Source organism: Toxotes jaculatrix, chromosome 3, assembly GCF_017976425.1.
Source record: "Toxotes jaculatrix isolate fToxJac2 chromosome 3, fToxJac2.pri, whole genome shotgun sequence".
Taxonomy (NCBI): domain Eukaryota; kingdom Metazoa; phylum Chordata; class Actinopteri; family Toxotidae; genus Toxotes; species Toxotes jaculatrix.
This window is the reverse complement of record NC_054396.1, coordinates 30,322,992-30,349,575: the sequence shown is the minus strand read 5'-3', so window position 1 is coordinate 30,349,575 and position 26,584 is coordinate 30,322,992. Positions and strand designations below refer to the sequence as shown.

Sequence of the window (26,584 nt, the reverse complement as noted above, 5' to 3'; positions counted from 1 at the left end):
TGCTGAAGCCGACGCAGCATTTCCCAACACATTGAGGCTTTTATTGTGAAGAAGCCACAGGTGTCGCCAAGTCATCGAGGTCTGAAATGTGAAGCATCACGACCTCTGAAACGTTTTTATCCTCAGTGACGCTCGGGCTCAGCAGCAGCTTGGTTTACAACGTGAGAACCAGAATCTGAGACTCTTCCTCACACAGAAACAGCAGGTCAGAGCTGCAGAGGCTGGGGACGGATCCTCAGCTGCTCCTCCCACAGGATTTACCTGAACATGGTTTACCTGGTTTTCTGGATGATTCCACTGCAGAGAACTAAGTGACAATGATAGAAAACACACGCACACGCACACACACACGTGTCCATCGTCTCCATGGAGCACAGCCATGTGACGACGGCTGTGATCTATAATTAATTTGCAACTGTAGAAATGTAACACAGAAGATAAATCACTTTAATACTGAGGGAAAATATATAAATAAAAGAAAAGAGAGAATAAGATAATATTGCGTCTAAGAGGGGAGGGAGGGAGAGAGAGAGAGAGATGAGGGAGGAGAAGAGAGAGCAGGGACGAGCGAGACAGGAAGTGGGGTGTGGAAGCATTGACACACAAAATTGATGGCATAATAAAATCAGCGAGGCTGCGTTCCCTGAGCGGGTAATTTTGTAAGCCTCTCAGTCGATGATGAGTTTAAATACATTCAGACGACTTTCTCTCCCTCTCCAGGGTTGTTGTTACCCTTCCTCCCCCCTCCCCACCTCGTCCTTACCCTCCTCTTCCTCCTCTGACAACAAGTTGAGAGTTTATCTCTGTCTCACGACGCACAGTTTCAAATTCTTCTTCTTTGTCAAAGCCTGGCGCCCACATTGCCCACAATGCAGCTGGACCTGTGACAGCTGGGTGGTATGCACCCTGAGGCCTGCAGCAGAGAGGGGGGGTAAGAAGAGTAAGCTCCACCCTGTGCTGTGAGGAGCTGCGAGCATCACTGAGGGATTCATGAGTGAGACGAAGCAGGAGAACGCAGCGTTACACGGAGTATCTTCTGTTCTTTCTTTCTTCTGTCTACCCTCCTAATTTGTTTCCTCACTTCCCTCCTCATTTCCTCTCTTCCTTCCTTCCTTGCCCTTGTTCCTTCCTGTCTTGCCTTCTTCCTTTCTCCACCCTCCTCTTCCTCGCCCGCCCTCCCCTCCTCTCTCATCTTTGCTTGCCTGCCATCATTATTAGCGGTGTTGTTAGTATGCAGGCCTGTGCCCTCAGGCCAGCAGACTTAACACAACACAAACACACACAGTCGCAGCATTAACACACCAGGAAGCTTCGTGAGCTGCTCGCTTCGACTCAGCAGAAACACGGCGCTCGAAACGGATCTGTACGTGAATCAGGCGTGCAGCAAACGCTCCGCCCCCCCACCCCCACCCCCACCCCCTCCCCCCGATCTCCTCCTCCTCCTCTCAGTGCCTCTCTGGCCCAGTTGCATATCCTCATCACAGCAGACAGCACTGCAACTTTTAATCAGACAACTCTTCATTTGTTCTAACAGCATGGCTGAGCCAGGACATGCATAATTGTGGGCACGTATAATTGGCTTACAGTTGTGTGTGTGAGCAGAGTGGGGATGTTTTTACACAATAACACCAAGTGTTGCGTGTCACAGAGATTTTAAATAACAAGCCTCTGCAGCGTTTCCCTCTTTTTCCACCGTATTTTAACACGGCTCCGTGTTTCTGATGCAGTTTAATTAGTTTCTGTGCAGAACACACAGAACACAGTGTTCAGCCGAGCTTCAGCAGAAACACTGAGTGTGTATCAGACTGTTCCTCCTCTCTGACTGAGAAGTTAAAGCAGAGAACTGAAAACTCCTCAGAATATTTCAGGGTTTTGTTGAGTCGTTTAATAGAAAATCAGCTGAAACCAATAGTGAGTCAAACTTAAACTAACTGAAACTTAAATCACGCTGAGGGACTGATCCTCATTCAGGAGCTTTAGCTCTGATAAAAGAGAAGAAGAAAATGAACCAGGGCCAAAGGTTTGACTGATGAGCTCAGGCTGCTCGTGCTCTGTGATTCTGACTTTCACAGGATCTTTCCTCAGACATTAGACTGACACATTAAACCTGCTGCAGCACAGAGGTGATAAACACTAATGTAATTCCTACTGATTTACCTTTGACTGAGTCTGAGCATCATCATGATGCATGAACCTGATGACTGACGATCCGTCTCTGTGTCATCACAGCATCACAAGCCGTGGACACACCTGGACCGGACAAATCACACGGAGCCTCTGAAGCTTTGAACCAGAGCCACAGTCTGATGTGTTTCACATCTGGGCTGCACACCTCGCTCAGAGAGAGTGTTATTCAATTAGCTTCCCACCTAATCCTCAGGATCCTCCTGCCACTTCTGTACTGCATTCCTCAGCTAAACAAGCGTCCTCCCTGGTGTTTATCTGCTCATTATCAGAAGCGCTGGATGAGAAATCTGTTGTTCAGTAGGACGTGTTGTTTCGTTTCACTCCTCAGGGAGAAATAACCATCTCTCATCCAAATTAAAAGAGCCGTTGTAATTTGGCTGAGCAACAAAGGGAACACTGCAGCTGGTCAGAACAGGAACAGGACGAGGACGAGGACGAGGACGAGGACCAGGACCAAGACCAGGACCAGGACCAAGACCAGGACCAAGGCCAGGACCAGGACCAAGACCAGGACCAGGACCAGGGCCAAGACCAGGACCAGGGCCAAGGCCAGGACCAAGACCAGGACCAGGGCCAGGACCAGGACCAGGGCCAAGACCAGGACCAGGGCCAAGGCCAGGACCAAGACCAGGACCAGGACCAGGACCAGGACCAGGACCCCGGCTGACAGAGGAAACATTTACGAGGCTCATGGGCAGGATTCAGATTTGTTAATGCAGATGATGAGCAGCAGTGAGGACCTGTCATGTGCTCATGCACAACTTTATTCAGCCATTTTGTTTTTACAGAGACGAGCCTGGGATGAGCCGCATACAGGCCTTCAACTAACAGTTAGCTTCATTATCAATAAATCAGCGGATGGATTTATCGATGGTTTTGATTGAACTCTGAACCACAGCATTTACACCTCAGCTGGTAAAACGTTCAAATGATGATGTCTGTTCACCTGTCCGTGTCTTCCAGCCTCAGCAACATGACGCTAAGACTCATAAACATGAGAACTTTGACTGAACAATATGTCATGTTTCATCTGCTACGTGTGCTTTAACGAACACAGACACACAAACACACAGACTGATGTTACTGATGTCTGCGCTCCGTCAGACCCTGAGGAGAAGTAAGGACGTTTGACAGCTGGAGTCTCTGAGACCGCAAACGTCCTCACATCCAAGATTTTAGGTTATTAAATTTAAAAAAGTTTTCGAGTGTAAAGGTAACGAAACAGTTTTAAGTGTGTGTTTTCCAGGTGATAAACAGGGGGCGGGGTTTATTTCCTACATTCATCATCACATCAGGTCAAATGTACTGAGAGACACTGAGTGAATGGTGGTGTGTGAGTGTGAGACCACACACACACACACACACAGACACACAGACACACAGACACACACACACACACACACACACACAGTCCCACAGAGATTCACCTGTAAACAGTTTGATTACCAACAATTTCAGCAGTGCACATGATAACACTGCTGGTTCAACAGCCAAGATAAGGACCATTCAGAATAAATGCATCTGTGTGTGTGTGTGTGTGTGTGTGTACAGCTCCTCCCTGAGGGGGGGTCGGCAGGGCTAATGTGCAGTGGCAGACCAGTCAACTGATGAGACTCACTGTGAGTCAGCTGAGGGAAACACAGAGACAATGAGAGAGGACGGTGTCCACTGACTGAAGGACTGAATGCTGGACCAGGCCTGAGTGAGTTTGCTTTGTGAAAGTAAAACTGTGAGTGACAGGAACTTTATTTTCCACAGTATCTGTCCAACAGTGATGAGCAGCTCAGTGACAGGTGAAGCTAATCTAATACAGCTGTTTATTCTTTAACAAACTCCGTTTCCCATGATCCTCACAGCTGGATTTAACTGTCATGTCTGTCCTGACAGCAGGACGGAGAGGGGAGCTGATCTGTCTGAGGATATGGACAGAGACTGAATGAATGAATGAATGAAGGAACGAATGAATGGTTCACTCTGGTTCACAGAAATGACTGGTGAGAGGATGAATCACACTCTAACTTAACGTCGACTCACCCCTAAACATGAAGCAGTGACTCACTGAAGCAGGTATTAACACACGCACGCACACACGCGCACGCACACGAACACACACACACACACGAACACACACACGGGACAACAACCTTCACAAACAGGATGAGTGTTCACGCATGCAGACCCACGCTGCCTCCGCTCGCCCCGCTCGCTCGCTCGGTGGTGGTTGAATCTGAGAGACTCAGACCTCGTGTTGATTCTCACAGCACAGCGTTACGACGAGCTCTTTAACGAGGCCACCTGGTGATAAGCCAACAGACTTAATGAAAGCACAAGATAACAAGATAAGTTCAAGTTCAAACTTAATTGTCCCTGAAGGGAAATTCGCACAGCAGCAGGAATGTAAACAGAGCAGCGTTCACAAAGAGCGTGCCGCAATTCACATGCAACAGGCACGCTGTGGACAACATTAATATTTCATATGAAAACACTGTGGACACTGGACAGAGCGCCGTTAGGCCTGATCCACTTTTCATCAGTGTCAACAAAACGTCATCAAACCGACGTCAAACCAAACTTCTTGTGACTACGTGTGATTATCTGAATCAGATCACGACGTTGGTGGTGAACGTTAAACCCAGTGACTGTGAAAAAAGAGACACAGAGTTTTACATTCAGTGACTTTCACTGTCCAACTGTGTCTCATCGTCTCTGATGTAAACATGAGTAAACATCCATAAACCTACTTTAACAAAAATGGATGAAAATACACTGAACATAAATACAGAACTTCATTCAGAATCCTGCTGTTTTTAAGTCTCCTTCAGTATCACAGTGATCCAGTCAGAGTAACTCAGGGAGATACACTTCCTGTTTACATCCCCCAAGACATTATGGGAACTGTAGTTCCAAAGCTTAGAGCATAATTATCCCTCGAACAGGAGTAAGACAGAGAATCGTCACATACATACTGTCTTGGTTAAATGTCAGAATGTCTCATGGACGTGAAGCTTAGATTCCTTCCACACTGACACTGTGACTAACACAACTTATTCTGAAAGTAACAGGATATGACACGTCCTGACTGCTGAGAGCTGCAGATAAAGAGACAGAGCAGAGACGTCAGGTTCACAGTGTTCAGACATTATACAGGTACAGCTGATTGTTACCTGGACGTCCATGATGGTGCTCGTCGTGTTTGTTCAGATGTGTGTAACACAAACGTCCAGCCCTCAGAGCGATGTGCTCGCCATCCCATAATTCCCTCTCCATGACAACAAACTGCCGTTTCACTGAGGCTAAAAGTCCAAACGCCAGCAGGGACCGTCTGAGGAAAACGCCTTCCACTTTTCATGTGTGAAACTAAGGAAATGTCAGATCATCCCTGGAGGCTCCGGATCAACCCCCAACCCCTGTGGGGCCGGTGGAGGTCTGGGGTCCCGGGGTCCCGGGGCTGTAATTCAGCCTTACACACAAACACACACACACTGGACCTAATGCAGGAACATCATTCTTCTTCCTGAGGTTCACGGTGAGATCGGGCCCACGTACTGCTGCTCACTGTTCATACGTCAGCCTCTGTTTCCTCCTGTGTCGTGACAGGAAGTGACCCAGTCCATCAGTGTCTCAACTTCACTGCGGCTGACTCACTTCACAGGTGTGTTACCGTCTCATCTGACTTCAAGTGAAAGATGTTTCCATGACAACACACCTGACATTAAGGAAGAAAACCAGAGACGGTTTGAAGGTTTGTCTTCTCTCAGGTTTCATGGTTGGACCGGACACGCGGCTGCAAACGGACGTCAGAGCTGCTGAGTGGATTAAAGAGGTGACTCCTCAGTGAGTCGGCTTTCCTCTGTGATCTGAGTTCACTCAGAGCTGATGAACTCACTGGGCGCAGCAGCGAGTCTGTCTCACTCCACCCAAATAACCTTTGGTTCCAAAATGAGACGTCCTCTCCTCGAAAATGTCGCACCTGCTCAGAGTGCCAACACTGAAGAACTGACCTGTGCAGGTCTTTCCTGGGCCGGCTGAGGCTGAGAGCGGCGCGCTGACAGGACAGACTTTAAATTTCAACCTTCAGAAAAAAAGACTCACGTTCCTGAAACAGGACGATTCACTTCAGTCCAACACAAAAAGAAACGACTGCTCCCTTCAGCAAAGATCTGTCCAGCTTCCCAGACTCCTGTCATCACAAAGGACACACAGCACTAACTACACAGGACAATCAGAAAACAGACTCTCTCCACTGTCTCACCTCAGTACGTTCAAATCCAAGTGGGTGTGAATGAAAAATGGGGGTGGTGAATATTTAACAGCGTTTATGGGAGATGACAGAAGATGTTGAAGCTTTAATTATTTAGGAAACAGGAAACGAACCTGCGGAGGTGGGAGGCGGGAGGTGGAGCCGCCCGTCAAGCTAACCTACGCTGCAGCAGGTTTCCACTCAGCCTGAAGCGTGACTCAGCTGTGCGGAGGAAACCGGAGCCTCAGAACACGTCCGCTCACCGACCCATTCATCACGTCACTGCCTCCATTTTATTTCCACCTGTAACCTCAGGTGCTCTCACCTGCTCAGACAGAAAACCCTATAGCCCCCCCCACCACACCCCCCCATCTCCTGTTCATGCTGTCACTTCCTGTCGCCTCCTGCTTCCCTCCTCATTTCACTAAATGCCTTTGTGTGTTTGTGTGTGCACGTGGAAACTCACACACACACACACACACACACACACACACACACACACACACTAGCATCACATCACTGGTGTTAAACAGCAGAAAATGAATTTGCATTAACATGGCAGGAAATTTAGAACATGTTCTGACTCTTCAGTGTCTAATTAGCGAGCCATTGTTCTCCTCCGTTCGTTCAGCAGACGCCGCCGCCGTTCTGGCCCGTTGATTAAAGAGTCGCACTATTGTTTGTCAGTCAACACGTCGGGGGTTCAGAGCTCAGGTGGGCCTCGCTGTGCCGGTGCTCCAGTGCAAAGAAAATCAATGTCAAACAAATTGATTACACTTACTTCATTAAATTCTGATATAATGAGTTTATAATCAAACCATTTTCCTCCAGGTTAATTCAATTTGGGCCAAGTCTGCTAGCTTAGCGCCTGCACTCACGGGCCTCTGCCTGTGCGCTCGCTGCAAAGCTTGAGCCACATTTTTATGCAGCCAATAACCTGCAGTAGCTTGTTCTGTTGTTCAGTCTACACTTTGCCAGAAGATAATCCTGCACATTTGGACGTTGTGGGTAAAAACAAAAGCTGCACACGTCTCTCCGGAAAGCTCCGGCTGCTGATTTCACCCCCAGACTGCAGGCAAAGCTGGCCCCTGTTTATTATCTGAAAGTGATCAGAGAAAGTTTATGGGTTCAGACATAATTAATCTAATTATTAACGTGAGCAGGGAAACAGATAGACGCTGACCTTTAGAGTACAAAGGAGGGAAGATAAGAAGTAAACAGCAAAGTCGGCAGACGAGACGCAGCTGCATTTACCTGCTGTTTGCTCAGACTCAGGATCTGCAGCTTCAGGCATCTGATTCATATCAAGTAAAATGAGACAGAGAGAAACAGGTCGATGCTCAAAGACTGAGACAGGACGGAAAAACTCCTGAACACAGAAACTGTAATCATCCGACCGAGAGGCGGAGGAAGGCGGCTGGTGCTCCTCACTCACCCCAGGGTCGCTGTGAGGAGACGGCAGCTGCTCGCAACGCTCAGCATCTAAACTATCGAATGTGAAGAAAAGAGTACAGTTTAAAGGGATAACACTGGTTTTATCCTTTAATGTGGTTCTCCACCACGTTAGCTGCACCGCAGGGATCCACTCAGAGCACCGTTCAGTCATTTCTCTTCACACTAAATCCCCACCCATCAAACGCTCCTCTGCTCTTTTGCTTTATAAAAACCATGTGAACTCACGCCCGACACAGCTGGACGCCACTTCCTGTCTAACTCCTGTTCCACCGGCTCCTGTGTTGTTGTCTAACAGCGTTTCCTGTGTGAGCACAGAGAAACCACCGCTCCAGTGACAAGCCTCCAGTGTGGCAGCGTGGGGACGAACGTAACTGTCCTTTGGTTCTGTCCATTTCAGTGAACTGAGCACGGACGCTCGACTGTCCCGCTGTTATTACAGACAGTGAACTAAGCTTCGACTGCAGCTCTTTGAATCTTCTTCTTCTGCAGTGGTTTAACGGCAGCGACACAGAAGCAGCTCCACCACCTGTTCATGTCCACAAACACGTTAGTTCATGTTTTGTTTGGCAGGTTTTCTGTGTTTGGATAAAGTCTGAGCCACATTCGACTGGTGGGTCAATAAAGACAGAATTAGACACTTCAGTCTGTCTGTAGACAGGAAGTCTCAATTATGAGGTGGACCTCTGGAACAAATGACCTTTTGACAAACAGAGGAAAGGAGCTGTGAGTAATAATCCTGTGTGAAGTGTGCTGTCACGCTGCCGTGACACGTGGCATTCACTCAGCCCCGTGCCTTTCTGAATCACTGCTGAAACAAATGAGTGGTTTGGACCTGAGCTTGATGAGTGTCAGAGTGAGAGTGGAGTGAGTCTGCAGGGACAACGCACTGCTATTGATCGCAGTCTGAGCAGGAAAGTGTGTGTGTGTGTGTGTGTGTCTGTGTGTGTGTGCACGCGCATATGTTTAAGACAGAGAGTGAGGAGAGAGATGCCTCATTCATTACTGTCATTATGCATCATCAGCTAATACTTGGAGAATTGAGCCGAGCGATCAGAAGGCCCTAACAATTTCTGGCAGCTTCCCTCTGCGGGGGGATCCATGTGACGGCACCAACGAGGAAGACAAAGGCGATGACAGGCTGACAAGCGGTCCCAGTGCCCCAGTTTATGACATTAATGAGCGGAGGAAGAGAGACGAGACGGAGTGAGGTTATGTGAAGTGTCTGAAAAAAGAGCGGAGAGACGGAGAGAGCAGACGAAAGCTGGTGATGTGTGTTTGTGTGGGAGAGAAAATCTGATTCAGTGTGAGTGAGTGTGAGCAGGGAAAGACACAAACACAGCACAGAAATCCAGTTTGAATGACAGAGCCACTGAGCTAATCATTCAGTTCTTTAACATGGACGAGATCCCGCAGCCCCCAGGACATTTTATCGTCCTCAGAGCAAACGAGACGGAGACGGACAGCGAGTCAGATCCACACCGATCACTGTGATCACGCTCTCCACAGACGAAACTCAGGACGATCGCGTCTCAGTCTGTGTGAACACTGTCTCTGATCTGTGTCACTGTTCAGACGCCACCATCACAACACAACAGCAATTAATAACAACTGTGTATTTATAACTGTGTATTTATAACTGTGTGCTCACATTAATAAGCTTAAAGAGAGACAGCGAGCGCTGTGACCTCAGGATATACACCAGCTCAGGGTTTAAAAACCAAATAAAACCCAGTAATTAAATTAGTTACTTAATAAAAATACATCATCGGTCTTAAAGAAGAAGAAGTTTAATCGGCTGTGACACCTGTAGGTCGCTGGATGAACTGTGTCACTTCCTGTTTGTGTCAGGAAGTTAGGTACGCTGGGTTCTGAGTCCACAGCCATGTTAGTGTCGGACGTGTGCATGCTAACATACTTTAGCGTAGCATCCTAGCATGCTAACGTTAGCTGATCAGCACTAATACAAAGCACAGCTGAGGTGTGATGTTGACCTGATGATGGCGCTAAATGAAAAGTAAGAGTTCATCCTGAGGGGATCACGACCACAGAGGTGGATCAGCCCGCCGTGTTGTTCGCCGTCCCTGCAGCCGTGTTGTTAGCGTGGCCAGCACGCTCGCTCTGCTTCTGACGTCTTAATGCTACGCTCACTTCCTCTAAGATGAACCCAGCGAAACACCACAAACTCTTCCTGCAATAACAGGGTGGCTGTCTGTGACAGCTGATCGGCACAGGGTCACGCTGTCAGAGCCACATCCTGCACCCGGCCTTCATCAGTGCTGCAGAGTCATCTCCAGCCCACACAGACCGGAGGCCCGGCCCGACCGAGGGCTGTAGATTTCCCGTGCCTGCTGACGGCTGAGGAGGGGACAAGCTTTCTGAGCAGTGATTCACTGAGACCACTGCAGTGGCTGAATCTGCATGGAAGACAAAGAACAAAGCATGAAAGGGCACCACAGCAGCCACTGTTGGAGTCCCAGCAGATATGCAGAACAATCATCTGGGACGGAGCCGCAGCTACGTGCGCTAATTAATGATTTCATTATGTTTATGAGTCAGCACATCGGTGTTTGAAGCCTGTGGTTCTTTTTGTCTTGTTCTCTCATTATACAGTAATGTCATTATAATTTCAGCCCTTTATTCTTCTCATCCAGAGCTCACTGCGGTGCAGCAGCAGCAGCTCCATGAACCTGGACTCTGCTCTGGATGGATGAAGATCGTGGTCCTCAGATGATGATGAGCGCAGCCTCACAGAGCAGCAGCACGGCTGTGGAATATTCATCTGTCGCTTAAAACGTGGACTTCGTGTGAACCTCGGAGGTCAGAGGTCACAGTCGGCCTGCAGCTTGTTGACATGAGAGCATCTGTTGTGTTCCTGCGCTTTACTTTTAGAAAATGCTGCGGTTTTTCAAAATTCACATCACTTTCTCCTTAAAATATGATAATTGCCTCAAGGCTCCGTGTTCAAGGTTCACACGTTCATCCATAAAAACATGTGGTGTACAGTTCTCCCATCCAGCTCAACCAAACCTGATTACAAAAACACAGGAAATAAATTAGCATAAAATTCAGATTTGCTTGATTTTGAAAACTGGAAGTGGAATAAAAATGTTTTACTTACACGTGAGCATCAACCGTTTCTACAGCAAATATTTTGATGAACTATTTAATGTCATAATGATTTATTGATGATAAAATCCAGCGCGCTGAGATAACACCGACAGTCCACTGTTCTGCTGCTCACACATTAGAAGTAAAGTTTAGTTCCATCAGCTGCAGATTCACCAGGAGGAAACTGCTCAGCACATTTATCTTTCTCCTGTAAGAGCTCCACAAAATCAACCTGGATTTAAAGACTATAATAACACGGAGCTGACACAGGTTAATTCCACACTGACAACTCTTCATTGTCTCTTCAGATGAAATCACACCCAGCACAGATACATCAACATGCACCCACGGTAATCACACGGCTGCTCTGCCTGCCTCCTGCAAAGCTTCGCCGGTCTCTCACCACCTGTTGGCTCCAAACACACACTGCTGCTCGCAGCTTCTCACACCTCCCTCTCTCTGTTTGAAATGATTTCGCTTTATTTTTCACGGGGGGTGAAGCAGAGTGTAAACATGTAACATCTGCATGCAGGCTGCAGCGTGTATGCAGTAATTGGAAGTGGTGACAACGGTGACAGCTAAGGCGAAGTAAGAGGCAGACAGAGTGGGAGGAGGAGGAGGAGGAGGAGGAGGAGGAGCTGCCGCCAGTTAAAATAGAAGCAAAGAGCAGAGCGCCGTGCTCCATACGTGTTGGAAACCACCGTCATGTTTACGTGCTTCAGAAAAACAGATGCCTTTTCCCAAAGAGGTCGGACACGACTGTTCATTGACTGTGGATCATGTTATGTGAGGGGGCGGTGGTTTCCTCCGGTTCACACAGACCTGTTCCACAGCTCATTATAAACCTGTTCTGTTTCCACGCTGCTGGCGTCACACCCACAGACCCACAGAACCACAGCCAGCTGTCCGACCGTCGGCGGCCTCACTGCTGACACCGCACAGAACGGTGAGCTTTCCAGCCAAGCCCTGATCCCAGCAGAGCAGCAGCAGCTCAGGCGTGCAGAGCGTGCAGTCGAGCTGAGAGTCTCTGAGCCGCCCTCCACTTTCTGACACATCAATCCACATCTTCCTCTCCAAAAAAAAAAAAAACCTTATTTACCCAGAAGTCTGAGGGAGATCTGACCGGCCCCGCTCCAGGTGTCCTGGAACCTGTGACACCGGGAGGAAACCTGAAGAGGCTCCACACACAGGTGTGTGACAGAGAGGTGTCTGCACGTTCATCCGTGTCAGTGTAAAGTTGATGTCTGGGAATGTCACGGAGACGCCACTTCATCAACATATACTGAACTGTAAGTAACTGACACTTCACTAGCAGCGGTTGTAGCTTTGAGCGGTATCCATGGCAACAAGCATCATCTGGTCCCCGGTACAGTGGAAGACTGTGAACACAGGAGCAGAGCTGTGGTGACCTCTCCACTCATTTTATATCAGTGACTGAGAATCATTTGAAAACATAATGTGCCATAAATACCACAGTGACTTTTTACGGCTGTGACTTGGCAGGAGCCTCACGGCCGTATTTCTCTCACGGTGCCAAACAACACGCAGGAGCCCACTGTGCTCACTGCTCACTTTAATGTGGGACTATTTGTACTGTACATTCAGCTGCTGAGACACACTGACTGCACTGTGTCGTCTGAGTGAATCACTACAGTAAATAATATTTTAGTGTCCACATTAGCTGCTAGCTTGCTGGCATTTACACTGCACGTCCACAGCAGCGAGCTGTAAAAACAAACAGCGAGCGGGGAGCAGAGCGAGGCCTCTGCGCTCAGCAGGTGAGCGTGGGTCAGCTGAGACGACACCTGACTTCAGCGCACCTGTCCAAACTCATCAGGAGCTTCACCCTCCCACTAACACGGTGGCTGAATCCCAGCTTCACTGGTAAAACGGAAATAAACACGTAGAAGCTCTTCACCTTCTATTTTCTGTGGTGGAGCACACGTGATGTACAGCATCTGGACACGTCTGTGTTTGGCTCCTGACACGTGTAAAAAAGGACACGGACATAAAAACATCAGGTCAGATGAACGAGTGGAAAGCGTACGACTCTTTCTGTTCATTAATAAACATCTTCCTGTGACAGCAGATTTCCTCTGAACACTGGACACAGTGTCTGAAACACTGGGTGCTGAGCACTGAGTGTTTCTGCAGCAGTTATAAACCTATTAAAACAAATACAACACCGACACCAACACAAAGCAAAGTCACGTCACTGGTTTCCTGAGTTTCCGTTTCCAGTCCGTCAGTTTTTTTCTGCTCTAACGAGTCACTTAAGATATCAGCAGAAGAAAGAGCTTCATTCTGAGTGATCAGTGTCTGAAGTACGGAGTGCATTTAACCAAGATCAGAGGCCTCGCCTTTCTACAATCACACTCTTTAAGTACGTTTTAATAAACTCAAGGCAGCTACTCCTGCAGCAGCGTCTGCTAATGAGATGACAGATAGAGGAGCACATGAAGCCATCTAATGCTGAAGTACGGCGGCAGCTCACGTCATTACTCTGACTGATGTCACATGATTATTCCTGATGATCACTTTTTATCACGTTTATTTTAATGCTCCATGAGCCACGTGAAAGGTGAACCTCGCCCGGTGAACCTCGCCAGGTGAACCTCGCCCGGTGAACCTCGTCGGGTGAACCTCGCCAGGTGAACCTCGCCCGGTGAACCTCGCCAGGTGAACCTCGCCAGGTGAACCTCGCCGGGTGAACCTCGTCGGGTGAACGTCGCCAGGTGAACCTCGCCCGGTGAACCTCGCCCGGTGAACCTCGTCCGGTGAACCTCGCCCGGTGAACCTCCAGAGCGGGAGCTTTCAGCTTTTTGTCCTGAGCCTCTTCGTACGAACATGATGTTAAAGGTCAGATTCACCAAACTCTCTGAACTTCACAAACACAGAGGTGTGTGTGTTCACGTGATCATTAGCAAACACACCACCTGGGATTCCTGTCTGTGTTAAATCCTGGCTCCAGTTCACCAAACGGATCACACCAGTGATGTGCATGAAGAAGCTGCAGCTGTGTGCATCCTCTGGAGATCGGCTCAGTGATAAAGATCTGTGAGAGCAGAGTTCAGGGTCCAGGGTCCAGGTTTTCCCACCACCGCCTCAATAAGGAGGATTCAACTGTCTCCCTGGACCATTTCTGTTGAGGACCAACATTAGGCCGAGCTGTTCTCTGCTCATGGTGTTTGGTTGTGGGGAATTCATCCTCCAAATCCTCGGCCAGTCACATAATATGTGTCTGAGGAAGAAAAGACGGGAACAAGTGCTGAGTTTAAATCTGATGATGTGATGTGTTTGGAGAAGTCTGTCCTGCAGTGACAGAAACTTTACTCAGTTTAAGCCCAAAGGATGAAAAAGCTCTCAGAACCTGTGTTAAATAAATGTGAAGCCAAAGCTGCTCGGATGTAAAATCCCAATCAACAAGCTGAGACACGGTTTTTTAATGTAAAACTGCACCAACTAACACAGGAGACAGAGTCTGTGCAGTGTCCGGACCCACAGGAGCTTTTCTGTGGGTAAGAGACGGGCCTGTGTGGCTGTGTGCGTCTCAGAGGGCTGACTAAGTCTACCACAGCAATTCTTTTATACTTAGCAAGGACGGCGAGGAGAGAGAGGCTTCCCGAGCAGCTGTGACAGGCTGAGCAGCAACACAAAGACGCCCCGAAACAAGGAGACAAGCAGCCGAGAGGGGAAGCAGCGTCTCCTGGGTGCTGGATTAATAGAAAGCCAGGGCTGCAGCTTTGTGAGGCGGCAGCACAGGATTGTGGGTCGTAATGAGGAGAGAGGGAAGTGTCTCTCTGTCCGCAGCGTCCAACATCAGTTTTAAAGTTTTAAGAGCCGTTTTAAGACCACACAGAATTTAACACCTGTTCCACTGTGATTCTGAGCAGAGTATGAAAGCAGGATGGAGCCAGAGGGGACAGTCTGTCCTCCAGGTCAGTTCATTATTACAGCATCTGCTGTGACACGTCCCAGCGCCACGTCATGAGTAATTTAATGGTTTCATTAATTACTCATGGATGGATAATCAGTTTATTAGGTTCATGTTAACCTGCAGTTTCTTATTTCCACATGGTCTGGAGGGGTCTCTGAGTCCACCTGATGGATCTCATGGTTTGAAGACGTTAGAAGACATCTGAAGACATTTGAAGTCTCTGTATTGGTTTGTCCTGTTGGACTGCAGTAGCAGCCACAGTGTCAGTTCTGATAAAGGAGCAGCTGTGATACTGGACGATGTATGATTTGTTCCACAGTCCTGCAGCGACTCCATTAAAAACACTGTGACGTGTGGAGGGATTATATCAGAGGCTTCTTTTTATAAAGACCGCTGCCTCATAGAGAGAAGCTCTGTCCCTTTTTGGAAGGTGAGTCCTCCACATCCTTTAACAGCAGGTTGACAGACACTTCTCACAGCAGCAGGCAACAAAGAAGAGATCTGAGATCAGAAATCAGCCTCTGGAAACAGCAGCTTCCTGTGTGATGACAGCAGCCACGCTGACATGCTGAGGACATGGGAAGCTGCAGCAAGTCAAGAGTGCGGCTTTGGACTTCGGCCCGGCCTGAGATCGGAGACTGGCTCCACTCTCACCTGGAGGAGTCTGGGATGCAGTGATGAAAAGTGGGAGCATCTCCAACCAGCACGAGCGGAGTTTTACTGAATCAGCTCTCTCATTGTGGCACTTCAGCGAATGTAGGTCGAATAAAGTCTGTCCCAGAGTTATGAGTCTGTGTGCTACCAGGAATACAGAACGCAGCACAGCCTCTGCTCACCATTCAGTTCATTTATAGCTGCTTATCCCTGCTCAGCCTCAGCCTTCAGTATCCCAGCATGTTCAGTCACAGTCTGTCAAAGTATGAACTTCATTTATCGGAGACAGGTTGACAGTGTGTGAGACGTTCAGAGCTCAGGAGACCAAAGACAGAGTCCGAAATTTAGGACCAGATTCTCACATATTAACAACGAGACCGCCGCTGAGACCCACAGCTACAAGAGCACACCCACGCTAACTGAGCCTGCATGGCCTTTATCCCTGTGAGGGGATTTAAAATGAGCCATAGAGCCACCTGTCAGGTGAGTTCCTGTCACCTGAGACTGGATATTGTTTTTAAACCTGCTAAACTCTGTGGTTCTCAGTACTTATGTTAATACACCCAGCGACATGTAAACCATGTGTGATCCAGGTCTGATATTTAGCACTTTAAAGAGAAAGTGTTTCCCCTGCACACGGATCAGCCTGTGGCGGTCCTGCCTGCAGCCGCCGCCGTGACGGCTAACAGGATTTGTTCTGGTTTGAATGGAGAATCTTTTCTCTCAGGACCACAGACCTTCCTGTCAGCATCGTTTTCTAAAACCGCATCTTCAGATGTGGCCAAAGTAAAACCTGCATCTGGAACCAGCTCAGCTCAGAGGGAGCGACTCCAACATGAGTCACAGCGTCACCGCATCACCGCGTCACAGCGTCACCACGTCACCGCGTCACCACGTCACCGCATCACCGCGTCACCACGTCACCGCATCACCGCGTCACCGCGTCACCGCGTCACCACGTCACCGCATCACCGCGTCACAGCGTCACCACGTCACCGCGTCACAGCGTCACCACGTCACCGCGTCACAGCGTCACCACGTCACCGCGTCACCACGTCACCGCATCACCGCGTCACCGCGTCACCGCGTCACCACGTCACCGCATCACCGCGTCACAGCGTCACCACGTCACCGCGTCACAGCGTCACCACGTCACCGCGTCACAGCGTCACCACGTCACCGCGTCACCACGTCACCGCGTCACAGCGTCCAGCTCACCTGTGACCTGTTACCTGCATGAACTCTGTGTTTCACTGTCAAACAGCATCCAGCTTTTTCTCAGCTGTGTGTCTCAGCTGTGTGTCTCAGCTGTGTGTCCGTCCTCACTCACTGAGGATCTGCATCAGGAAGATGGAGGGAACGTGGCTGCGCTGAAAACTGTGTCTGCTCTCATGTAACGTGTGTTATACGAGGAGGGAACAGAAAATGAGACTAATGATTTGGTTTCTCATCAGAGTGACCAGAGCAGCAGAAAACCAAGTGTGAAATTTAACATCTGAGAGAAGAAGGTGGAAAATCCGCAGTCACACAGCGGGAGAGAGACTATAACAGACAGACAGAGAGAAACACTATTTAAAAGACATATCATCAAGTTCCTCTGCCACAGCTCTGCACTCAGCAACACAACAGCCAGTTCCTCTGCACGGCCTGAGCTTATCCAGCGTGATGTGACGTTAAATCAGCCTGGATTCATCAGTTTACACACAGAGACGTCTGAGTTACAGTCTGCTGCTCTGACTGCTGGCGACTCGTTCCATCTCTGATCCGACTGATCAGCTGATGACACAAACTACTGTTTCCTCTGGGACTGAAGGAGGAGACGTGAGCTTCAGCGGCTCCGGGTGACGACGCGGCGTGTCAGGCAGAGACGCCCAGCAGGTGGACGCACCTGTGCTCACATCGCAGGGATGAACCGACACGTTCAGCTCAAAAACCATCAGTTATTGATTAATCTGCTGATGATATGTTTCACTCAGTCGGTGAGTTGTTTTGTCAGACAATAATAAAAATGTCACCGTTTCCATGGTGACATGTTCAGGCGCCTTCAACAGAACCAAACCCTCAGAGATTCAGTTCCACGCGTCCAGTCCAGACTGATCAGCGTCTCAGGGCTGCGTCTCTGAACTCTGCTGTCCTCACATCTTATTTAGCTGTAAATCAGATGAACTGTGGCTCTTTAGCACCTGTAGCTTTAGTAAATAACCACTAAATCTAATTAGCCTTAAACTCTGTGCCTCTCACGGTGTGTTATGAAGCACCTGACACACACAGAGACATCGTCTCAGATCCAGGAGGACACTGTCTCTGCTGTCAGTGGTGAAGGAAAACTGCTGGACTTTCATTTGCACTTTTAATGTAATTATAGAATTAAAGGTATAATTGTTCATTCTACATGTGTCTCCCTAATATAAGCACCAACGCCCCATGATCAGCATTAATACTGTCACATATGGCACAGTCATAATACGCTGTATGTACCTAATGAGCTGTGGCTTACATCCCGCCCATTAACTCCCATTACCACCTCCACAACACGCATCCTATCATGATTTATCTGTTGACAGCACCCAAACCCTCGGCCACCGTAACGATGTGTCTCACATGGAGGACGAGTCGCCACCAAACTCCCTCTCAATTAAAAACAACAGCGGTGCTCATAAAGAGCCGGGCCGAGCCTGCAGCCCCACTGTTCAGATCCTGTTCCAGATCCTGTTTTTATGGCTAACACACAGGGAATACTCCATTATGAGCAGTGACAGCGGGAGTTTAATGACCCTGCGTCTCCTCAGCGCACACCTGTGCTGAGTCGCCCAGTGCTGTGGCTTAATGAAGCACACCCGGGGTGAGGGGCGGGGGGAGGGTGGGGGAGGAAGGCAAAGACAAAGAGAGAGACAGAGGCAAACATGACGGAGAAGAGCAGGCAGTGAGAGACAAACAGAGGAAGAGACAGGTGTGCTGGTGTTAGCGCTGCAGCTAACAGCTGTTTTCATTATCAGTTGATCAGTGAATGATTTTCCATTCGGATCTAAACACAGTCCTGTTCCGCTCTGTATGTATGTATCTGTCACGTGTGATGAACAGCAGCAGCTCCTCACATGTGAGCACACGTATGTTCAGCATGGTCCGTTTAACTCAGCAGCTTGCTATGCTAACATTAGCTCGTACATACATCATACTGTTCCTCACAGGTGTGATGTACCTGCCAGAAATTAAATTAGAATAACAGCAGGCAGCTGGGTAATCAATTAGCTGATCAAAAAAAACAATTAACCATAAATTATTCCGACAATCAATGAATCATAAAAGTCATTTTAAAGCAGACCAGCTTCTACGTGACCCCCGACCCCCCCGGGGGCCCGGCCGTCCACACACTGAAGCTTAATGTGTTTGTTGTATGACTCCGGTGCCAGCGAGGCCATTTAGGAACATCAGGGGTGTAATGAAGTGAAAACAGCTGTGCAGCAGACGACGCTTCTATCGCAGGGGAAAATAATTACCCCTCCCACTTCATTCCACGGAGTGTTGCATGGCAGGGAAGCAGCGAGCAGCTTCAGATACCTGCTTACCGATGGACACACCTCCCTCCTCTGACCCTGTCTGACCCATTTAGCTTCAGCTAAACCTGCAGAACTCACTACGAACATTTACGAACCAATGAAATGAGTCTGACACCTGCTGAATGGCGCAGGTCGTCTGTGCCGCAGCTTATTACGATCCATAGCTACCTTTTACTGCTAGGTGACCTCTAGTGGCCACAGGAGTTACGACGGAGTTCGGTGACATAGTATAAAGAGCCACAGTCTGCACTGGGAGGAGGCCGTAATGGATGGATGAGGATTCATTTTGGTTTCTGTTCCTGTGACTGGAGGTCACGGTTTCCCCAGCACAGTATGGACAGAACAGGTCAGCCTCTTCCTGGAGTGAGCTCCGTTTTCAGCCTCCAGTGCGACAGAGCTTTTCACTGCCTGCCATTAAAAACATCCACAGCTCGGCCGCCGTCAAGTTCTCAAGGTTCTCGAATCTTAAATTCTTTTCAAAATCAGCTGAAAGCCAAAGCTCTGAAAAGCTTACCAAAGTTACTAAGATCAGAAATAAATCACTTAATAAAATGACTGAGGTGAGTGTCGGAGTTTTAAAGGCCTATTTAAACCAAGTAAAAATGGACGGTATGACCAACGTCCTCTGTGAGACAAACAGGGCACCAGGCTTCACTCAGGAGTTCAAAGACTTACATCAAACCCTCAGCAACAATGAGGCTAAAGATCACGGAGCTCGGGTTATTGTGTAACCATCAACAACAACACCTGAGTAAGATAAACAGCTTCTCAGTGAGAACCAAACAAATTTGATTTACAATAGGTTTGATACTGTCCACATCACGGGGGGGGGGACAGATGGACCAGGATCATTTGATAGTGTAGGACGACTGTCTATGTAAAGAACCAACCTAAACGAGCGACTCTTTTATTTCACTGCAGACCTTTAACATCAGCACTGAACTGAGCAGCTGTGAAGACGCAGACAGGCGGGACTGTCTGACGTCAAAGTGTGAGACATGTGAGACACAGATTTGTCCAACAAGAAGCAGCAAAAGCAGAGAGGAAGGAGACAGTCGAGTCCCACACCCGGACAGAGCAGAGGGTCTGTCCTCTCTCTCTCTCTGTCCACGTCGTCACTGCAGGTCTCTCACTCACTGTGTGTTTCTCTTCATGTCTCTCACACACACACACACACACACACACACACACACACACACACACACACACACACACACTCACACACACTCACACACACACACACACACACACTCTGAGCCAAATATTTGTGCTGTGCTTCTTTAGTCTCTCTCCATTTCACTTCAGCTTCAATCTGATCTCAACTGAAATTCACTCGCTCTCCAGACCACAGTAATGTCCCTGAGAAATGTCCCTGAGTAATGTCCCTGAGTAATGTCCCTGAGTAATGTCCCTAAGAAATGTCCCTGCCTCGCTCCATTTATACGTCACTTTACTTAACAACACTGAAACAATATATATATATTAAAAAACGATATTAGTACAAGACGTCAGTTAATGAATAAAAACGGACGTAAAGTGATGCATCACAGGACGAGGACAGAGCCAAGGACCAGTGTGAAAGATTCAGAGGACTCATCAGCAGCAACATGTTCTCATCAGTGTATAATCAGTCAGTGTTTGAAATGAGCCCCTCACATCTGTGTGCATGTTTCTACAGTAGCCCAGAACAGACAAACCACACTCTGCAGCTGTCCTTGTGTTTTTATGTTACCTGAAGGCCACCGCAGGCTGGGGGGAGGGGGGGGGGGGGGGGGGGGGGGCACTACACCCTCCACTCTGCTCATTAATCATCAGGAGGAGCAACGCTAACGTCACTCCACACAGTCTGTCATCACTAAACACATCAAACATTTAACTTCAAACCAAAGCGTGAACTCTGCTCCAGGTTCCAATACATCAGGAGTCAAACCAGCAACGGCAGCAGCCTGTTTAATAACCGAGGACACTCTGGTCCTGGTGATCTGATCCCATACTGCAGCACACACAACACAACACAACACAGCACAACACAACACAACACACAACACAACACAACACAACACAACACAACACACACAACACAACACAACACAACACAACACAACACACAACACAACGGCACACACAACACAACACAACACAACACAACACAGCACACACAACACAGCACACAACACAACACAACACAACACAGCACAACACAACACAACACAACACAGCACAACACAACACACACAACACAACACACACAACACAACACAACACAACACAACACAACACAGCACAACACAACACACACAACACAACACAACACAACGGCACACACAACACAACACAACACAACACACAACACAACACAACACAACACACCACAGCACACACCACAGCACACAACAGCACACACAACACACCACAACACAACAACACACACCACAGCACCACCTCTGACAGGAAACATTTACCTGCTGCCGCCTGCAGCTCAAACACAGGAGCAGTTATTTCAGACCAGACTTTAAACCAGTGTGAGAGGAAACGATTCCACCTGCTGATTTTTGATGACAAGTAAATAACTAACTCCTTCACCTTACAAATATCAAGGTGTGCACACAGGTAAATCCTGTCCTCAGGAGGACAGCAGAACAGGAACACACACACAAACACAGCGACCGGGCCTGCGGTGCCGACCTGACCCAGCCTCACGCTCACAGCACACACGGCTCTGACAGGGTTTCCCACTGCAGGCAGAGTCAGAGGGAGGGGGCTCTGCTGTGGAGGAATCCGTGGTGGACTGGGCTGTGGAGGTGGAGGTGGTGGTGTAAGTGTAGTAGTGTGTGTGAGAGGGAACCGACTGAAACTGGCTCCACTGTGCGTGTGAAACACGGAGTTATATAAAGACATGTGAAGCATGTGGTTGATGTAATGAGGGGTTCTGGTGAATAAGTCATGAGAGCACAGTGCGCCCTGAACAACCGAAGAAGAAGGAGAGGACTCAGACTAACACGCCACCGCTCCGGGCTCCTACCTGAAACAGGCGCAGGATGTTGGCCACCATGATGGACACCGAGCTGGCCGACGCTCCTATGACACCCACAACTTTCTCGGGCTTCACGAACACCGGCGGCTCCCCGTTGGTGCACCTCACGTCCGACGTGTCCTTCTGGATGAGCGCCTGGACGAAAGTCAGCGACTGCTCCAGGGCGTAGGTGTCCCGGGAGCAGGTGTCCAGGATCCGGGCGCCCAGGGTGACGTTGGGCAACAGCTCGTCGTCGCCGTTAATCTGATCCAGGGCGTACATCATCGCCTCCAGCCGGTGGATGCCGTTTTCCTTCTTGATGTCCCCGCACGGCATCCCCGGGACCCCCCTGGCGTGGACCGGGAAGAGCCCCCCCAGCGTCACGTCGCCCTCCACCCGGATCGAGTGCGGCGCGTAAATCTCCTGGGAGCCGGCCAGGTCCAGGAAGGCTTGAACCATCCACAACACCCGGAACGTAAAAGGGGGTTTTAGCTGGGGGAGGCTGTCAGAGTGCCTGCCCATGGTCCGATCGGTTTTTCTCCCCGGGAACAGCTGAATGAACGCAGCTCCGCCACAGACTCCGAGCGGAAAAACGGAGAACCGCTGCAAGGTGCCAGGCACTTCTCAGGATAGTTTTACAAATCCAGCAGCCGAGTTCATTCCTGTCCTCGATCCAGCAGAGAAAAGCGCCCGTGCATTCGATAAGAGAGGCGGGTGTCAGGTCTGTGCAGCCCTGTAAATCCGCAGGTACAGCCTTTCTACACACGCCGACATACAAACCAGCCTCAGCGACCGATTCACCAGCGCGTTACCCTCCGAAGTGTGCGCAGAGCTGCTGCTGCTGCTGCTGCTGGTGGTGGTGGTGGTGGTGCTCAGCGCCGCCGCGGTCGCTTGTTGCTTGAGAACCCATTCCAGGATTTTAGAGGAAAAGAGACAAAGAAACGCGGCGCCAGTCGGTGTCCGTGCAGGGAAGAAGCACTCCGTTAACTCCTGTAAGCTATCCCAGTATTCCGTGTCTGGAGCCGTGAAGAACCCAGCCCACGTTCGGTACTGATGTCATACTTCAAAACAGGAATCCGGTCTCACCTGCGGATAAACACCGGGCACGGTGTAACGGCTCCCACAAGCCTGAAAACACGAGGTGAAGACCAGAAGGAGCGGGCGCTGAGGCGGCACAGCACGCACTGCTGCTGAGAGCCGATCCGTGTCTGAGCAGCTCCCCCCCCCGGTCCGGGTCCACAGTCACCTGTCTGCGATCAGAGGCTGCGTGCGGGTCTGCGTGAGACTGTACCAGCACCAGGAGCAAGACTGGAATCTGCTGTCTGCTCACAGAGCTGCAGGAGCGACCCCCCCGAATCCACCTGCCCTCCCCCAGACACGCGCGCACAGACACACGCAATCACACGCGCGCAATCCACCCACGCTCGTTCGTGTAATTATGAGTCCAGAAAAGCCAAAACACACACACACACACACACACACACACACACACACACACACACACACACACACACACACACTAAGGAAACATCATTTTACAATGATCCACAACTCCTGCACTGAGGGACTGCGTCCAGGAGACCGGCCGGGGACCGGGGACCGGGGGGGACCGAGTGGGACCGTGGGGACCGGGGGGGACCGGGTCCTCTTTAGCGGCTCATACTTTCGGATTTCCCGGGTTTTAAAGCTGATTTGAAACTGCTGACTGTTGGCTGGTTTTAGGAAAAGGCGCCACCAGCTGGAGGGGCGCCAAACCGGAGGAGGACGTTTGTGGTTGTGTCACTGACATCCCACAACAACAGCGCTCACTGTGCAGCGGTCAGCTCCACCGCTGGGGGGGCGGGTCCTCACTCAGTGCAGGTGTGTGAGTCCAAACAGTGAGGCCTACCGCTGGGGTGGTTTCACGTTCAGTCACATGACGGCAGAGAGCAGCTGCAGGTGTTACAGTGATGTTCAGCAGGTGAACACACCTGTACAGAGCTGCTGTCAGAGGGGGATGCTGTTAATGCTGAGGCTGATGTGTGTGTGTCTGCGTCGTGTCCAGAGGATTCACTGTGTTACTGCTGCTGCTCAGCATCAGACACAGACGGACAGAGGACGTGAATCACGGAGGCTGTAATCTAACACAGGACAGGAGCATGTGAAGGTACGGACACAGGAAGCTGTCTGCAGTACGGGCGCCCTGTAACACACTGTGACTCTGACTGTCAATCACTTTCTGTCAAATAAAGGAAACGTGTTTCTGCATCCTTCACTTAATGAGCAGCTCAGGTCCAATCAGAGGGAAGGGTCCTGAACCTGAGCTGACCTCTGACCTGACGCCTGACCTGCCGTCTGAGTGTTGATCACGTGATCTCCAGCTGTTAGGTCCTGTGTGTTGTGTTTCTGTGTACCTGCCCTTTATCATTTATTTATTTATTTATTTTTCAGGTAACCCAGACTAATTAAGCCCTCCTGCCCAGTCAGTGGCTCCAAACCAACCTGTAAAGGGCCCCTCCTGCACCTCCTCCACCTCCAGCACCTCCTGCACCTCCTCCACCTCCAGCACCTCCTGCACCTCCTGCACCTCCAGCACCTCCTGCACCTCCTCCACCTCCAGCACCTCCTGCACCTCCTCCACCTCCTGCACCTCCTCCACCTCCTCCACGCTCTGCTGTCCGACAAACCTGTGTCACCCTGAGTCAGTCCTGTAACACTGATCTTTCATCAAGCCTTTTCAAAGCACAATCACATATGGACAAACTACCAGACGACAGATGTCTCCAGTAACCACTGCAGTCCGGACCGTCAGAGGGGAGGACAGAGTGGGTAAAGACGGGGGACATTAAGAACTGAGGGGTGTGTCCATGTAGTATTGGAATGCAGCCGTGGTCCAGAGGCAGGGCTGTTTCACATTCTGCTCACGAGGCCGAAATCACATCCGGTCAAAGTCTGAATGGCCGACATGATTAATGAGTCACATGAAAGATTCGGTGTCACGGAGCGAGAACAGCACTTCATTCACACTCACATTAAACCTGAGAGACGTGCAGGGTGTGCTGTGTGAATCAGCTCAGAGCTACACATTCTAAACTCACGGGTCTAAAGTCTGTGTGCTCAATGTGGACAAAAGTATGTGGACAGCTGAAATTCACACCTATGTGGCCGCGGGGAGGTCGAGTTATTTCCCCACAGAAACCAGGAGCCCTCCCCAGACCCCTGCCCCAAAGGTGGGAGCACATTCTGTCTGAAATATGAATGTGTGATGAAGCTTTCCCTGAACAGGTCCACACCAAAAGTACACAAAAGTATGTGGACACAACCTATGAGAGACACACACGCCTACACGACTGAATACCCCCCGTACACTGGCTTACATGCAGCCTGGAGAAGCAGAGCTCTGGGTTTAGTGGATGAACGCTGCAGGTAGAAACACACAGTGGACAATAAAGGCGTGTTCTTCATATCCCAGCATCCCCTGAAAACTACATTTACACACCACTAACATACACAGCACATACAATCTGAAGGAAACACAAGTGCAACAGCTTTTTGTTTTCTATGAACATAACGAGGAAAAGTTGTGAATTTACACGTGTGTCAGGTGACACGTCGACCCTGAGCACGTCAGTGACATGTGTGAGTGACAGCTCAGCATCCACCTGCAGTGACTCCACCTGCAGTGACTCCAGCATCAGGACTCAGGTCCTGGTTCTGTTCAGAGCTTGTTCTGATGCACGTGGCTCAGGAGCTTAAAGTCAGACTGACTGTGTGAGAGAAGATCTGCTTCTATGGTAATAAGTCAGAGGCACAGAGTCAGAGACGCCTGCAGACAAAAAACCTGAGGGAGAGAAGTCGACTACAGCTCCCATGGTGCATTTCACTAACAGTCAGCCAATCACAGAGCTGAGAAAACTGATCTTACAATCTGCAGCTTAAGGCAACTTACTGTTGGATTCTGGGTAAAGTTCAGATGAATTCAGTAACCATGGCAACATGTTTTGTTGACAAATTGAACAAGCACTGTCTCCATAGCAACCGTGGCCGAGGATACGGCTCTTACATTATCCTGCAGGGTCCCAGTTAGACTGTGGACATTAAACAGGAAACACTCTGGAACCAGGTCCTGACTCAGACCTTCACTCCCACCAGCAGCACACCAGCCCTGCACTCAGAGTCCTGCACCTCCTAACTAGAAATGGGACTTTTCAGATTAACAACATCACAGAAACAAGACCATGACGAGACCAAGGCCATTCTTCCATTTATGTTGTGACTCGTGGACTGAGAGCTAGTTGAGGACTCACGTTTGATAAATGATATGTTTACTCAGCCTGAATCTCTGGTTTGGTTCCACAGGAAGATGCTTTTAGTGCAAACGTGTTAACACTTTGCTTGGTAACTGAACTGTTGTATTGAATTTCACTCAGACGTTGCACTCAGCTATCAGAGGG

At 49.5% G+C, this 26,584-nt stretch overlaps 1 protein-coding gene across 2 annotated transcripts in view; it reads right to left on the bottom strand.

Moving 5' to 3' along the window:
• LOC121179727 (metabotropic glutamate receptor 7) overlaps nt 1-22,673 on the bottom strand; it is a 143,105-nt gene extending 120,432 nt beyond the window's left edge. Inside the window, exon 1 of one of the 2 annotated variants that reach the window (XM_041034719.1) lies at nt 22,161-22,673. In XM_041034719.1, coding sequence (XP_040890653.1) covers nt 22,161-22,673 — 513 coding nt within the window. The remainder of the gene's footprint in view (nt 1-22,160) is intronic. The other variant, XM_041034720.1, reaches the window with a different exon arrangement.
• Nucleotides 22,674-26,584: the final 3,911 nt, after the last annotated feature.